General features: G+C 39.2%; 1 protein-coding gene across 6 annotated transcripts in view; it reads left to right on the forward strand.

Annotated features, from left to right (window-relative positions):
- NR6A1 (nuclear receptor subfamily 6 group A member 1) overlaps nucleotides 1–15608 on the forward strand; it is a 230471-nt gene that overhangs the window by 147677 nt on the left and 67186 nt on the right. The window contains exon 1 of one of the 6 annotated variants that reach the window (XM_046021990.1): nucleotides 13183–13290. The exons of 4 other annotated variants lie outside the window; for them this stretch is intronic. In XM_046021990.1, the coding sequence (XP_045877946.1) occupies nucleotides 13275–13290 (16 nt within the window). In that variant the 5' untranslated portion in view covers nucleotides 13183–13274. Of the gene's footprint in view, nucleotides 1–13182; nucleotides 13291–15608 lie in introns of those variants that run through there. One more of the 6 variants, XM_046021991.1, reaches the window with a different exon arrangement.

A 15608-nucleotide genomic window follows, 5' to 3' on the forward strand; every position in this document is an offset into this window, starting at 1 on the left:
TGACCCAAAATATACTTTGCTGCATCTCATTCTGTTTGTTTTGTTTTGTTTCTAGATTTTATTTATTAGAGCATGAGCAGGGGAGAGGGAGAAGCAAGCTCCCTGCTGAGTGAGGAGCCTGATGTGTGGGGATTGATCCCAGGACCCTGGGATCATGACCTGAGCTGAAGGCAGACACCCAACAGACTGGGGCACCTATGTGCCCCCTTCATTCCATTTTCTAAAGGATCTTCATACCAGGAGAAATGCCTGTGATGGTGTACTAGAGATTCTGTCCAAATTGTTGGGGGAGGAGGTGATCAAGGGAGGCTTGTGCAGGTTATCAGGGATGGATTGCCTGCCTACTGCCTGACTTCATTCTAGGCACATAGCAGTGGGGAGGGAGGAACTGGCTGAATGATTAACTGAGTGACAGCCTGACTAAAATCCAGAAAGAGTCTTGCAAAGTGACCAGGTTAAGATCCTCAAAGTCTGGTTTCTTTTCTCCTTAATCAAAGGGGTTTGCTTTGCTTTTCCTATATTGATGATATTTTCTTCCACCTTTAAAAAATTGTAAATCCATATGATCATCCATATAGATATATATATATATATATACACATATATATATATGTGTATATATATATATATATATATATCTTCGTGAACATGTGTAAGTATTTCTGTAAAAGTAGTGAAAGTGGAATCCTTGGGTCAAATGTGTTCATAGTTTAAATATTGATAGATACTGTAAGCTGTATTCAAGCTGTCTATCATCACTGACAATGTATAAGCAATTTTGTATTTTCTTAGACCTCCCAACACTGAAATAGTCTCAACATTTTAATTTTTTTTGCCATTTTTTAATGAGAAATAGTGTATAATAGTTCCTCTACTTTGTTTTTTTATTAGTTACTTTTTTGTTATTATTTGAATAATACTATAATCATTATGGCCATCTTTGCTTAGTCATATTCTTTGCCCCTTGGGGAGTTTGCTTGTCTTTTCCTTACGATTTTGTAGGGGTTCTTTGTGTTTATGAATGTGTATATGTATTTGGGTATTTGTTTGCCTTTTAGAAATTAGGCATTTTATATGAATGCAAATAGGACCATCGTTTCCTTAATGATATCTGGGTTTTAGTTATGCTTAGAAAGACTTACCCTCCCCTCAATATAAATAAAAATATATATATATATCTATATAGATATACCTATATATCTATATAGATATATATATATATATATATGTTCTCCGGTTTTTTTTTTCTTGTAATGCTTTTCCAGTTCAATTTGTGTATGTGTGTGATTAGTTCTTTTATAGCTCATGAAATTCCTGTTTCAAGAACTGTAGACATATTTTTTAGCTAAAGAAAAAGGGGTGAATTTTTAATTCAGAAAGTAATAAAAACTAAGTAATACGCCCTTTTGGTGGTGATTGCTTTGGGATTATAGACTTGGGAACCAAGCTACCCTGGAAACTTATATTTTCCAGTGTCTGGGCTCTAGAATTCACCAAATACATAAATTTAGAATTTGAAAGGAGTGGATGGTTTTTTTAATAGACCAAGATTTACCTCCTGTTCTCTGTACCTGGCTCCCATTCCAGAACTCCCAACTATATACCTGCCCCTACTCCCTCTCAGATATCTGTCCTGTCAATATCATTTTGCTGAGTGTTAATTTGCAAATCACTGTGAGTCTCGTAGTGAAGCATTTACTGTAAAAAGCATCTTAGCCATTTGTTTGGTTTAATTTCTCTTTTTTAATGAGATCGTTAAAATGGCATTGCATTCAATGCAGCATCTCAGCCTGCAAGTTTAGCAGTTTTTTTATGCTACATTTATCTGAGAATTCTATGTTACGTGATAAAGGATCTGAGTTCTCCAATTTTGTATTAACTTGATCTGAAAATAGATGTTCAGTGAATCCAAGTTTCTTATTTGTGTGAAAAGTGAACTTCTCCAGGACTGAGTAAACACCATTAAAAGGCAATACCAGACTTTGAATCCATAATTACATCATTAGGACCAAAAGGGCAAGTAAGACTATGAAGAGCTGTTTTCCAGGAATAAGCTCAGAATGATTGCATTAATGAATTTTAGTGTCTCTTGCAAAGAAAACACGGTGAATTCAGGAACGTCTGTTCTGGACAGAATTGTAGAGGTTTGAGAAGCATCCAAGCAAAAAGGGAGAATTTCAATGTACTGCCCAGGTCATTGAAGAGGGATGAGGATGTTGTTATCTTCACGGTCATTTTTGTGCAGGGCTAATTTACAAAGGGGACTTGTGCTTTTAGTGGTAGATTTTGTCTATGTCAAGATGAGCCTGAGGCAAAGTTTATTTTTAGGATCTACTCTCTGAACCTGTTGGACTTGCCTCTCTGGCTTCTGCTGATTTTATCCACCTCTCATTCCACAAACCAGCCATCACCACTTGTCTTAGATTGAAACTTTTATGGATTGAAAAATGACAGACAAGTAGCTTGACTTAGACTACCTGAAGGCCAGGTATCAGGGATATGTGAATACTAACCAGCATCTTCAGGAAACACATTGTCTCATCTTGAAAGTTTTCCACTCTGGCTGGTGAGAACAAGAACATTCCTGGCCCTGTGTGAGCCCCCAAAATCATTTCCTCCACTCCTTCTGGGTGGTTCTTTTCGTAACCTTGTGGCCTTTCCACACACATGCACTGGCTTGTCCTCAGCTGCAGGCTCAAGAGAGCCCTCTGCAGATGTGACTGATCACAGTATCTGTGCAGCCCTCTCTCTTCCAGCCCTCTGCCCCATTAACTCCAGCTTCTCTGGCCTTTCAGACTGTCAGCTGTGAATCCTCAACTTGGGGGGATTTGTTGGGCTGTACCTGGGCTCTCCCTTCCTGTGTTCCATCCTGGAAACTCTGAAGGCTGGTAGGTGGGGCATTCATAGGACTTTTTCTCTCTGTTCCCCTCTCAGGAATCACTGACTGTCCTTCGCTGCCTAAAGCCCAGTACTTGACAAAGCACATAAAATAATGATCTTCAAGTATTATATATACACACAGGGAAGAAAAAAAAAAGATACCGGAAATACACCAAAATATAACTAATATTTCTTGTGGGTCTGTCTAGGTAGTGAGATTCAGAGTGTTTTTTTTCCTTTATATTTTCTTGTTTGGTTTGGTTTTGTTTTTTAAGTAAGCTCTATGCCCAACATGGGACTTAAGCTCATAACTCCAAGATCAAGAGTCTCATGCTCTACCAACTGAGCCAGCCAGGTACCCCTGTTTTTTGGGGTTTCTTCCCTACTGACCATATGTTACTTTATGATAAGAAATATTGTCCTAAATTATATTAACTATAAGTGTACTGAGAATTTACTGTATGGCAAGCATTGTGTTAAACATTTTTCATAATATTTATCTCTTTTTAAAGATATTTTTTGTAAGTAATCTCCACACTCAACGTGGGGCTCGAACTTAACAACCCCGAGTCAGAGTTGCTCACTCCACTGACTGAGCCAGCCACATGCCCCAACATTATCTCTTTTAGTTCTCAGAGACTCTAGGGGAGAGGTTCTATTAACTCATTTTATTGATGAGGATATTGAGACCGAACTTAGGCAATTTACCTAAAGTCACAAAGCAAGTAAAAGCAGGAACCAAAATTTAAATCCAGATTCAACCCTAGAATTTGCTTGCCATTTCTGTTTTCCTGTTAAACAGTAGTCCTTCACATGAGAGAATGGGAGTTTAGTTCCAGCTTCAAGATGTTCTGGTGCAGCATAGAAGGTTTATTGTTCCTTGTGCTGGAGTATGTATCCCATATATCTATTCCTTTTATTCAACATGTTTAAAGGTCAACTTGGCAAAATTCTGAGTTCCAAAGCCCTGGATCATAATTCAGCATTTGTCAAAGAGGAAGAGCAGTGAATGTACACAGAGCTGCAGCAAATAGTAGGAAAGTATCAGGGAAGCAGTTGCCCTTTTCCTCAACATGCCAAGCAGTGGTAGTTTGACCCTATTGATAGGAAGGATGCCCAAGGCCTTTGGAATTAGACAGGCTTCCAGTGGGAAAGTGAGGGTACAAAATTCATGGTTCCTGGAGTTTGCTAAATCCTCTGTGATATGTTGTGTTGTTAAAGATAGTTCTAGTTTCTTTGATCTGTGAACTTATTCTTCTTAATCAATAACCCTGTGGAGTCACTGTTCCCCTTTAATGGGTTTGTAAACTGAGCTCAGAGAACTGACGGTGCCCACGGTGCCCTGGTGAAATTTACCAAACCTGCGTAAGTTGTGTACCTGGTGTTTGACTTTGTCTAACTCCAAAGCATGTAGTTTCAGGCTGCTTTTAATTTTAATTAGCGGTTTCTGTAGAATTGTGGATTTCTTGGAAGCCTAGGCTTTTTTCCCACCCCAATTCTTCAAAAGTGAATCAAGCATGCATTTTGTGCCAGTCTCTATGGTAGGTACCAGGAATACAGAGATAAATCAAATCTTGTTTCTGTTCTTGTAATACTCACAGATCCATGGATAGGCAGGCATACGAAAAGATGAAATTGTAAAAATTAATAGGATTAGAACCATTAGGGTAGGGAAGAACTGATGATTATAATGTCTGAATTAGCTGAGAAGTAAATGATTCATAAACTAGCCAGGCAGAAGGAAGAGTACATGCAAAGGTACATTGAGGAAACTGCAGTAACGCAGTTTGTTGAGAACGTTGGGAATATAATAAGAGAGAATGGAGAGGTTGATGAGGGACTTGATCACGAAGACTCTCATAAGCTTGGGAAGGTGTTTTATTCTGAAAGCAGTGACAGATTTGAAGTGGGAATGTCAGGGTTTTGAGTTTTAGAAAGCAGCCAGAGTAGAGAATGGATGGTGGGCAGTGGGGAGGCAGAATGGGGGGCAGTGGTATGATGGGGAGGGTATGATGAGACAGGGATGGAGAAAAGACATGTAGAAAAAAATAGGAGCTAACAAGACAAACCTATAATGAAGCTCTTGAAATAAACAGATGAGAGATATGGTGGCCAGGAATAGTACAGTGGAGATGAAATAAATATATGAGTTCAGGAAGATTTGCTTATTTTACTTTATATTATTAGATTTTATACATACATAGAAATACATAAAGTAATATAATGAACCATGTTCCCATCCTCAATAGCTGTCATCTGTCTAGTGTCTAATTCTGTCTCATCCATACATCCACTCACTTTTTCCATATTATTTTGAATCAAATCTTAGGTATGATATTATTTCATCCATTAAGATTCCAGTGTATATCTCTAAAAGACCTTTTTTTAAGATTTTATTTATTTATTTGACAGAGAGAGGGATCACAAGTAGGCAGAAAGCCAGGCAGAGGGAGAGAGGAGGAAGCAAGCAGGCTCCCTGCTGAGCAGAGAGCCCAATGCGGGACTCGATCCCAGAACCCTGGGATCATGACCTGAGCCGAAGGTGGAGACTTAATCCACTGAGCCACCCAGGCACCCCATCTCTAAAAGATTTTTTTACCTACGGATTTCTCCTCCATCTTTTTTTCTTCTAATTTAATTTGAGAGATTGAGTAATTTGTCTTGTTGAGTTTGCCACAGCCCAGATTTTGCTAATTGCGTCTTTGTGTTTTAGATGAATATGTTCCTCTGTAGTAGTTTTTTTATTTTAGTAGTTGGATCTAGAGGCATGACCATCTTCAGATTCAACTTTTTTGGCAAGACTACTGTCTCATGGGGATATTGAGTTCTTACATCAGAATATGTATTACTGCCTTTTTCTCTTGTTATTTTAGCTGTTTGTAGTCAGTATCTAGGATCCATTATTTCATAGTAATATTCTAATTCCAGTATTTTTTGTTCATTTATTTTCTGGAATGCTTCTATGGAGAGAAATTTGAGTAGGTTGTGGTATATTTCACCTAGGGAAGGCATGATTCTTTCCCTTTATGTAAAAATTTTCAAAATGCTGTGTTGGTTCCCTATCATCTTTCAGTGGTGGCAAATTAATTTTTTTAGAATTATTAATAATTTTGGATTTAAACATTTGTGCTTCTGTTAATTGTAACTTTTTTTTAAGGATACTCAAATTGTCCATCTTTGGTTAGAAAATGGCTGTTTTGGCAGCTTTCTGAGGGGATAGAAAAGAGGAATGATGGCAGGTTGAATGTGGGTGAAGTCAAAGGAGGAAAAGGAGCCAAGGAAAGAGTCCTTTTGGCTTGGGAGTTGAGGCCCGTCACTGAAACAGGGAGCTCAGAAAGAAGAGCAGGTTTTAAAGAGAGGATGTGTCTGGACATGTCTGAGGTAATTATGATCTCTAGGTGGAGATGCCCAGGAGGCAGCTAGATAACAAGATGTAAGGCTCAGGGGAGCGATCCATGACTCCAGGACCCAGGATAGGGCTCAGTTGCTATGTGTAGTTGACTCAGATTAGGATTATGTATGTTATATTTTGTTTGATAAAAATCAGTCTCTTTGCTGTCAGAAGCCACATTCTACCCCAGAGCAAGATTAGTAAGCCCCTATTGCCTGCCTTCTCTCTTGTTGTGCCTATCCTTAGAGAGTCAGGTTCAATCTCCAGTAGAGTAGGAAGGACAGGGTTGGTTACAGGTAGGATTGCCACTTGGCTGGTTTGCAACCGGTCCTGTTGGTTTTCAGATTTATTACACCCAGTCCCTCAATTAGAGGAGAGCTGTGTGTATGGGTAGGATTTACTGGAATTGGAATTGAGGCTACGTGAACTGGTTTTGACTTTGCAGGAGTGGCCTCGTGTAACCCTTTTTGTGAATATTTGTACTCTTGACATTTTCTTTTCTTCTTCTATATTCCTCCTCTCTGAAGTGTAACTATTTTCTTTCTTCCTTACTTTAGTCAACATGTATTCATTAAGCACCAATTTTATGTCAGGTACTGGGAACACACTGGGAACATAATGGTGAACAAGAATAAGGGGCACAGTCTCGGCCTTCATATAGCTTGGAATCTAACAAGATATACATGTTAATCAAAAGATCACCAGCAACATATGACTCCACACTAATATAGGAACTCCACATGGGACATACTGGCTAGAAATCTTATACAACCAGTGTTGGACCTTTATTTATTAGAAGATTCACTGTCACATAGGCTTACAAATCATAGAAAACAAAGGGCCTGACACATAAAGGGCTCTGAAGTGGAGTTCATCCAGGGGAAAAATCCTCCTATGAAGTAAGGAGTTAGAAAATGTGGAAATAAAATAGAATATTAACACATGATTAAGTTTAATGAAGGAACTGTACACTATCCATCCACCCACACAACACATATACCAAGAGCCTTCTAATTGCTTTAACATAATGCCTGCAATTTGCTAAACCCAAGGCTGGACCCTGGGATTATCAAGGCTTGACTCTGGCCGGGGGTGGGGGGGGTACATTCAGATTAATAATGAATATGGAACTGTAAATAAAAACACTAAGTGATTTGTATTGTCATGGTGTATTTTAGGGATCCAGGTGGAAACAAAAAGGGTGTGATTTGACTTTGTCTGATTTGGGGGCTGAGAGGATGGAGTCTTAGTATGCCTCACAGAGCAGCAGATATTTAAATTGATTCCAGAAAGATGAGTAAGTAGTAGTGGAAGCAATAAGGAAGTAGTAAGAAGAGTTACTCCAGGCAGATGGGATAGTAGCATGCTTGCACTCCGAGTGGGTCAGTATGGCTGGAGTGCTGTGCACTTACAGGGAGTGGTGATAGATGAAGCCGGAGATCAGCAGGGGCTGGATTGTAAAGGGTGTGGGGAGTGTGGACCTTTATTCTCTAGGTGAGCTTATGCCACAGTTATTGGTGGTGCAGGCCGATGGTAGTAGTGGTCGTGTACCTTACAGGCCTTTGCCCAGTTTCCTCCCTTAGGTAGAACTTAATTACTTATTGACAGAAACCTCTTGTGTTATCTGACTTTTTTACCCCTCTGGGTTAGGCAGATGGATGAATAGAAAATGAAACCATTTGAGAAGTCAGGGTTGAAACTTGAGTCTGTCCAGAAACTATTGGGCTTCAAGTGGTTTTCCTTTTTAGAAGCACCACGAGAAAGTTACCTGTCCATTTGACCTGCCCCTAAGTCTTGCTTTTACTACTTAAGTCTCTCTCTCTCTCAATTTTTTTTAAACCTCATTTGCACATGCGGCTTAATAACAGTTTGAGCTAGTCTATATACAGAGCTACAGTGTTTATTTCCATTACTCTCTGGGCTGGCCTGGGTCTTAATTGTGAAGAAGATTAAACAGGCAGGCGTGGTGTATGGGATGACTTTTTCAGCCTTTTCAGACCTCTCAGGAGACATAATAGTTGACTACATTTTTGTTTGTATATATTTTGTTTGTTTGAACTGTATATCTGGTTATTTTTCTTTTTATTCAGAAGGGACTGATTTATTCATACTATAATCTGTTCTTGATTATGATACTTTACAATTTTACATACAAAATCTTGACTGAAGAATTATTTTTTATTAAAGATTTTATTTATTTATTTGACAGGGAGATAGAACCAAAGAGCGCAAGCTGGGAGAATGGCAAAAGGAGAAGGAGAAGCAGGCTCCCCTCTGAGCAGGGAGCCCGAAGTGGGGCTCGATCCCAGGACCCTGGGATCATGACCTGAGCCGAAGGCAGATACTTAACTAACTGAGCCACCCAGGCACCCCATGGAAAATTTTTTTTTATATAGAGGAAGGGCTTCCTCTTTCCAGGTTCTTCAGTCTGTGGTTGCCCTACTCATATTTAAATTGCCTTGATTGTCTCAAAAATATACTTCTATACTTGATTTGTGCAAATCAGGATCCAAATAAGCTATATACATTGCATTTGGTTATTATTGTATAAGGTGGTTTTTAAATCACACCCTGTAGTCTTTTCTTCCTTAAGGTAGTCATGTTACTTTTCTGTATACAGATTTCATTCATGACTTTATTGCATAGGTACTAAAAAGTATTTAAAAAGTTTTTGAGATCTTCCCAGTTCTACTCCTCCCTTCAAGTCCTGAAATACCTTTGCTGCCTGTCTACTTGCAGAACTACAAGGTTCAGCTCAAATGTAAGGCCCTCTCTACATCTCCAGTCTGATGAATTATACCTTCTTCTGTGTTTCCTTAACACTTGGTACTTTCTGTTATACCACTCTATATGTACTTCTGTTATACCACTCATAACATCCAATAGTCAGTTATCTGTTTAGTTATGCTTATACTATAAGTGGATTAGTGTGGAGTGGTAGAAAGTGAAGCTGGAGAAGTCAGCAGATGGTGAGCACCTTTAGGGCTAGGATCACGTAATACAAATTTCAGTTGTCTCAGGCAGCATAATGCCTAGCTTACAGGAGATGCTCAACTAATGTTTGTAGAATTGGATGAAAACCCCAATTTCTGAAATATTTTTAGTTTCCAACTCTGAGTTTTTTTTTGCTGTTGTTGTTTCTTGTTTCCCAAACTGTGAATTCCCTTCTCCAACCCCATGATAAAAGGCAAAACTGGAAATCATATCTAAGTATGTTATTTGTTGTTCTTGTTCTTTTTCTGCACTCAAGAGCTTTGCTTGTTAGTCCTAGATAGTATGGATTTCACCTGGCTGTGTTTCCTTATTCCTGTTCGTTGAATTCAGCTCTTTCCCTTGCCACAGGGGATGTCTATATCAAAGATCTGACAGATAAGAAACAAGAGACCTTGGACTCTTGTTTTTTGTTGTTTGCAAGGCTAAAAAGGAATTTAAAGTATTTTCTGAATATTTCTTATTTTCTGAAATGGATAGAGATTTTCTAACTAGGCCTCCTCCGTCATAGTGGTCACATGGCTTTCACTTTGCATCATACTTTCCGTGAAACTTCTTAAAATTAAGGCTGAGCTGATTCCAGTGATTGGGTGGCCATTAGAATGGCTCTCTTTTGTCTTACATTGAAAAACCAAGCATATTACATCTTGATACCTCCCTTTAGCTTCAGAATCTTCAGCCTTCTTTGAAAGCTGCCGTTTGAATAATAAACAGATGGGAAATAATGTTAAATAGTAACATCTGAGCAGAGGGTTTTTTTTTTCTGTTCAAGATATGTGGTATAATGGAAAAAATAAGGGACTAGGGTATTTCCTTCATTGTTGCTCTTATGACTCCTGCCTTTTCCTTTCATTGGGCTTCAGTTTCCCCATCTATAAAATGAACGTTTAACCAGTCTGTTGCAAGATTCACTAAGGTTCTGCCATAATTCAGACTCAATGTTTGGATTCTGTTAGATATGCAGAATGTAAATGGTTAGATGTAGAATTTTGTTCATCTACTTTTTTCTACATTACAAAGTTAGTATTAGGAAGTAAAAATGTTGCTGGTTTCTTTTCTTTTCTTTCCTTCCCATTCATAAATTCTAGAAATACTTTTAATCTTTATAAAATTGTTTTTCTTGGGATGCCTAGGTGTTTCACTCAGTTGAGTGGCTGCCTTTGGCTCAGGTCATGATCCCAGGGTCCTGGGATTGAGTACCGCACCGGTTTCCATGCTCAGGGGGGGCAGTCGGCTTCTCCCTCTGCCTGCCACTCTCCCTGCTTGTGCTCTTGCGTGCTCTCTTTCTCTGACAAATAAATAAAATCTTTAAAAAATAAAGTAAGGGGTGCTGGGTGGCTCAGTGGTTAAAGCCTCTGCCCTCGGCTCAGGTCTTGATCTCAGGGTCCTGGGATGGAGCCCTGCATTGGGCTCTCTGCTTGGCGGGGAGCCTGCTCCGCCCCCTGCCCCCCCATCTGCCTCTCTGCCTACTTGTGATCTCTGTCAAATAAAATCTTTTTAAAATAAAAATAAAAAATAAAATAAAATTATTTTTATGTAGTTGTTTTTAACAATCTTACTGGGACCCCCGGTTAAGATTTACAGTTTGTCTTTTGGATTCACTTGGCAAATGAGATGTATGTTCATGTTCTCTTTCCCCTTACTCCCAATAGAACCTATAAAGGACTTTTAAGAAAACCTGTGGTACTGAGGATGCTGAAGTTTATGACTCTGTATCCAAAGATTAAGATTTACCCATCTTCTTAAGCTATTTTAAAGATTTGTTCCCAGGCTTATGGGTGTATCAAAGATTACTACTCAAACCCAGCTTTAGGGGCACCTGGGTGGCTCAGTTGGTTAAGCGACCATTGGCTCAGGTCACAATCCCAGAGTCCTGGCACTGAGCCCCAGGTCAGGCTTCCTGCTTGATGGGCAGCCTGCTTCTCCTTCTTCACTGCTTGTGCTCTCTCAGGTATGCAGTCTCTCTGTCTCTCAAATAAATAAAATACTAAAAAGAGAGAGAACTGCCCTTAATCAAGTGCATTGGGGCGCCTGGGTGGCTCAGTGGTTTAAGCTGCTGCTTTCGGCTCAGGTCATGATCTCGGGGTCCTGGGATCGAGTCCCGCATCGGGCTCTGTGCTGGGCGGGGAGCCTGCTTCCCTCTCACTCTCTCTGCTTGCCTCTGTGCCTATTGTGATCTCTTTCTGTCAAATAAATAAATAAAATCTTTAATAAATAAATAAATAAAAATCAAGTGCATTGCTTTAGTCTTGATCTGGGAGCCAGAAGAATAGCTTCGCCTTTCATTTTTCCTCCAAAAGTTGGTACAATAAAGCAAAGATGCGTACTGCATGTACTCTATGATGTGCAGATACTAAGTTTTAGATATACCTATGTCCTTCAGGGAGACAGACAGCTGCCCTTTGAGTGTTTCCCGTTGAATAGCTTTTTGCCGCTAGACCTTCCCTTTGTTCAGATTTTCCCCCTCATTCTTTTTATAGTCACTTTACTAAAATTGTAAGAACTGCACTTAGTTCCACAGAGACTGTGAAGAAAATGTTAATCTCTTAGAGGAGTTTGAAAACTGGCTGATGTATTTGTATTGTGGTGAGGTATGTGGTGGCAGTGGCAGAACATAGATTTTTAGGTGACAAAGCATAGCCTTTTCTCCTCTAAATCATTGGTTACTTTCTCTTTAGGTCCTACTTTGTAAGATGACCCTAACGGTCTCTACTAGTTAGTTGGAAAAGCCCTCTCGTGACTGTGGTAGCAATATTTGCCATTCAGTTTGTATGGGTGCCAAGTGACACATTCCTCTTCCACCCCAAGAAGGGTCTCCTTTTCTGGAACACTGTTATAGAATGTGCTTGGCCTTAAGTTATTCCCAAGGCTAGGGAAAAAGGGAGATTTCATAGAGTGAAACATTTTGCACAGTTAGAAAGAATTTATCCCTGAAATCAGTCGGTCCTTGGGTCATACCACCTTCTCTGAGGAATTCGCCCTGTAATTAGTGTTGTCTGAATGGATAGCTGCTGTTTGACATCATATTCATTAGCATATGGCTCAGATTTGCCAGCCTCTGCAGCTCTGTGGCAGAGTTTGAGCATAAATAAGCATACATACTCTGCTGTATTACTGGTATGATTCCCTAGCAAGGAGGCATAGCACAAGATTGCTCAAGATCTTAGGAGTTCTAAGGGAATGAAGCAGGTAGCTTACTTTGAAGAGTTAAGCTTTTGGCTGGGGGCAGGGGATATTTCTAACCATCGTGCTTTCTAAAAGGATTTTGCAGACATAGCTTTCTTTCTCTACGTTCTTTCAAACTAGTGTGTATAACCAGAGCATGGAAATTAAGGACCAAAATTAAAGTGAGCCCTGCAAAATAACTCAGAGCTCCACTTTTAATTTTCGCAGAGGAATTTGCCTTGTCATTGTTTATTATAATGACAAAAAGCAGGGAATCCCAGTCTTACCCTCCCCCCTCAAATACATGCATAACATGGAGTTTTTGCTTTGTCTTTTCCTTGTGCCAAATATTTCAACTCTAAATTTTCTAATCCAGAATATAGGAAAATAGAGTATAGAATAGCTCTTGAAAGAAAAAAGGGGAAAAGCTCCATGTATTAGAACTCTTCTAAATTAGATGAAGATCCAATCTTCTAAAATGCTCCCTTTTAATTTTAGGATCTCAATTTAAAGAAGACCAGACAAGTATTTCCTGTTACATGTTCCCACAGTACTTTTCAGAGAGATATTCTAGGCAGTATTGTTAAAAAAGAAAGTAAGTCCATCAGCTCCACTTAGATAACCTTTGGTAATAAACGAACTCCATACACATTGTGACCTTAGCGCCTGAACTTTCTAATCACATGACTGGCTTGTAAACTGACCTGTGAGGATGACTGTTGTAGTCCCAGCTAAGAGAGAAATTGGCCAAGTGTCGGAAGGGTAGTCATCAAGCTGGACTTGTCCCGTAATCTCTGTTTCTTCATGGCTGCGATAGAACTTCTCAACAGACTCCCAGAAGCATGAAATGGAGACATGGGAAGGTAAAGGAACTGACTGTTTAAGTCTGGGCCCAAATCTGAGGTTTAGAAATTTCCTTTGAAGGCTCAGAACAAATAGTAGCCTTGAGGGAGGAGGGAGGCAGTTCACTCCGTTTTTGTGTCTTAGCAGAATTCAGCCAACAAGCTTTCATGTAAGCATGAAAATGTTTTGGATTGAAAGAAAAGTGAGGGAGAGTGTAATAAATTGACTGTTGTGGGTTGATGATTGTAAGAAAAGAGTAGGCAAAAACAAAACAAAACAAAAAAAAAACCAGGATGTAAGTTTTATAGTGACTTGAAAAAAACTTTCAACTTAATTTTACATCACAGTCCTTAGGTAAAGTTTACATTTTAAAAAAATTGTTCTGTTTACCTCTTGACAGAATTTGTTTATATGTTAAATTCCTTAATCCAGTTCACCATCTGTGAAAGCCTTATTTAGTACTGTAATTATAGATAGTATTGGGGTCATGAGGCCGTTGATAAGGCAGCCTCATTTCCTTTGGGGGAATTTAGATATTTTACGGTTTGGGGTATAAGACTAAGCCACTGCTAATTTCTTTTTAAGTAGGTTGTTTTCAAAATGGGTAGATTCATATGTGTGTGTGTGTGTGTGTGTGTGTGTGTGTGTTTCCTTAATAGCAACTGGTTGGTATTGCAATTTGTATATTCAGAGAAAAGCTCCTACTTGTGTGAGGAAACCCTAGTGCCCCACAACTTTATTATTTGGGCCAGATACAACAGTTAAAAGAAACAGCTGGAAGATGAATCTTAGCATTAAAGATTTCCTGTATTTGTTTGCTGTGTTTATAAAATATAGAGTCTATGACTTTGCCAAAAGTTTTCTTTCTTGTAGACAAGCTCTGTTGAGCTATAGCTAGAAGAGTTTCAGATTTGAGGAAATTAGTAAATTTCTAGGACATTAACTAATAAATAGCTAGTCCTAGGAAAGCTTCCTAGCCCCGTGCAGCATGGCTAACATCTGCCACAGGCAGCTTTGCAGTTTCGTTCTCACTCTGAGGATGCACACACCCAGGGAAGGGGAACTGGTCTTTTCTCAAACGACATTATTCTTCATAGTAATACTTCCTGTATATTCTCTCCCAGCACCATATATGCCAGGATTACAACCTCATTGGTTTTTAGTGTCTATTAGTGGGAACAAAATGTTTGTAGAAATTATTGGTTACATGCAATTCCTGTTATTTTAAATTTTGAACAGCTTCCTCCTCTTCTTCCAAAATACAGAAAAATTCATTGTATTCTGGATATACTAGCTTTTCCAAAAAGGAGTCATTTAAGAAGTAAGATTTGCCCTGGACCCATTAAAATAGGAGTTTAAGGGCAGGCAGAGATACCAGAGCGATGGTTGCATAAGTTTGGAAGGGATAGCCCTGGAGGATTTAGATATTTTTCCAACCAGCTTGAATCTTAGTCCACAAGTTCTGAAAGAAAAAAAGAAGGGAAAGTTCTCCCTCACTTCTTATTTAGTTAAGTATTGAAACTTTGATTTTTCCTAGCTGTTCAATGGCAGAAAATAAATTATTGTACTAAAACAACTCTTTAAAAACAAGGAAGTGAATTTTAAAATTTTCAACCGAATCTTCTGTATATAATTCTAAAATAAAATGAATTATCCCAGCTGAAGACCTTTGGAAGCTTAAAAAGCAAAAGCAGACTACTTACAAAAGAGTTGAGTGAAAATGCTACTGTAAAAAAAGTGTTGCCTGGTTTTAGATATCGGGCCCTTGTCCATTTAAATTAACCTTTGTCACAGCTGGGCATACAAATGTTTTGTTTTAGTTCACAGAGGGTTAACTCTATTCAAGCTTTCACTGTGGCAGGCCTGATCTGTGGAGTCATACAATCTGGTCTTTCAGCCCTGCCAGTCGCTAGGCAGGAAGTCTTATTTCTTAAGCTATCTTTCAGAATGGGGGGTTGGGATTTGGAGAAAGGTGGGGGAAGGGCCTTGGAGCATCTGTAAGGATCAATAACAGAAAGGGAGCCGCAAGAGAGGCCATTGTGCACACTTCAAGATAGATGCAGCCCTTGTGCATGGCCCCTGCCTGCCAGGACAGACACCTAAAACCAAAACAATGCCACCAAATGAATTCCTTGTGAAAATCAGATTGCTCTTAAAGGAGAAAATACTTAAAAGAGTGCCCTTTTAATGTTGGGAATATTCTCGTTCCTCAACTTGCTAGGATCATGCAGTCCCCACTAGAAATAACTCCAAATTGATTTTTAAACGCCTTTGTCCTCATGCTAATACTGTATTGAATTGGAGAGGGTGATCATTTTGGTCTTAGTCACATGCATCA

Source organism: Meles meles, chromosome 11, assembly GCF_922984935.1.
Source record: "Meles meles chromosome 11, mMelMel3.1 paternal haplotype, whole genome shotgun sequence".
Taxonomy (NCBI): domain Eukaryota; kingdom Metazoa; phylum Chordata; class Mammalia; order Carnivora; family Mustelidae; genus Meles; species Meles meles.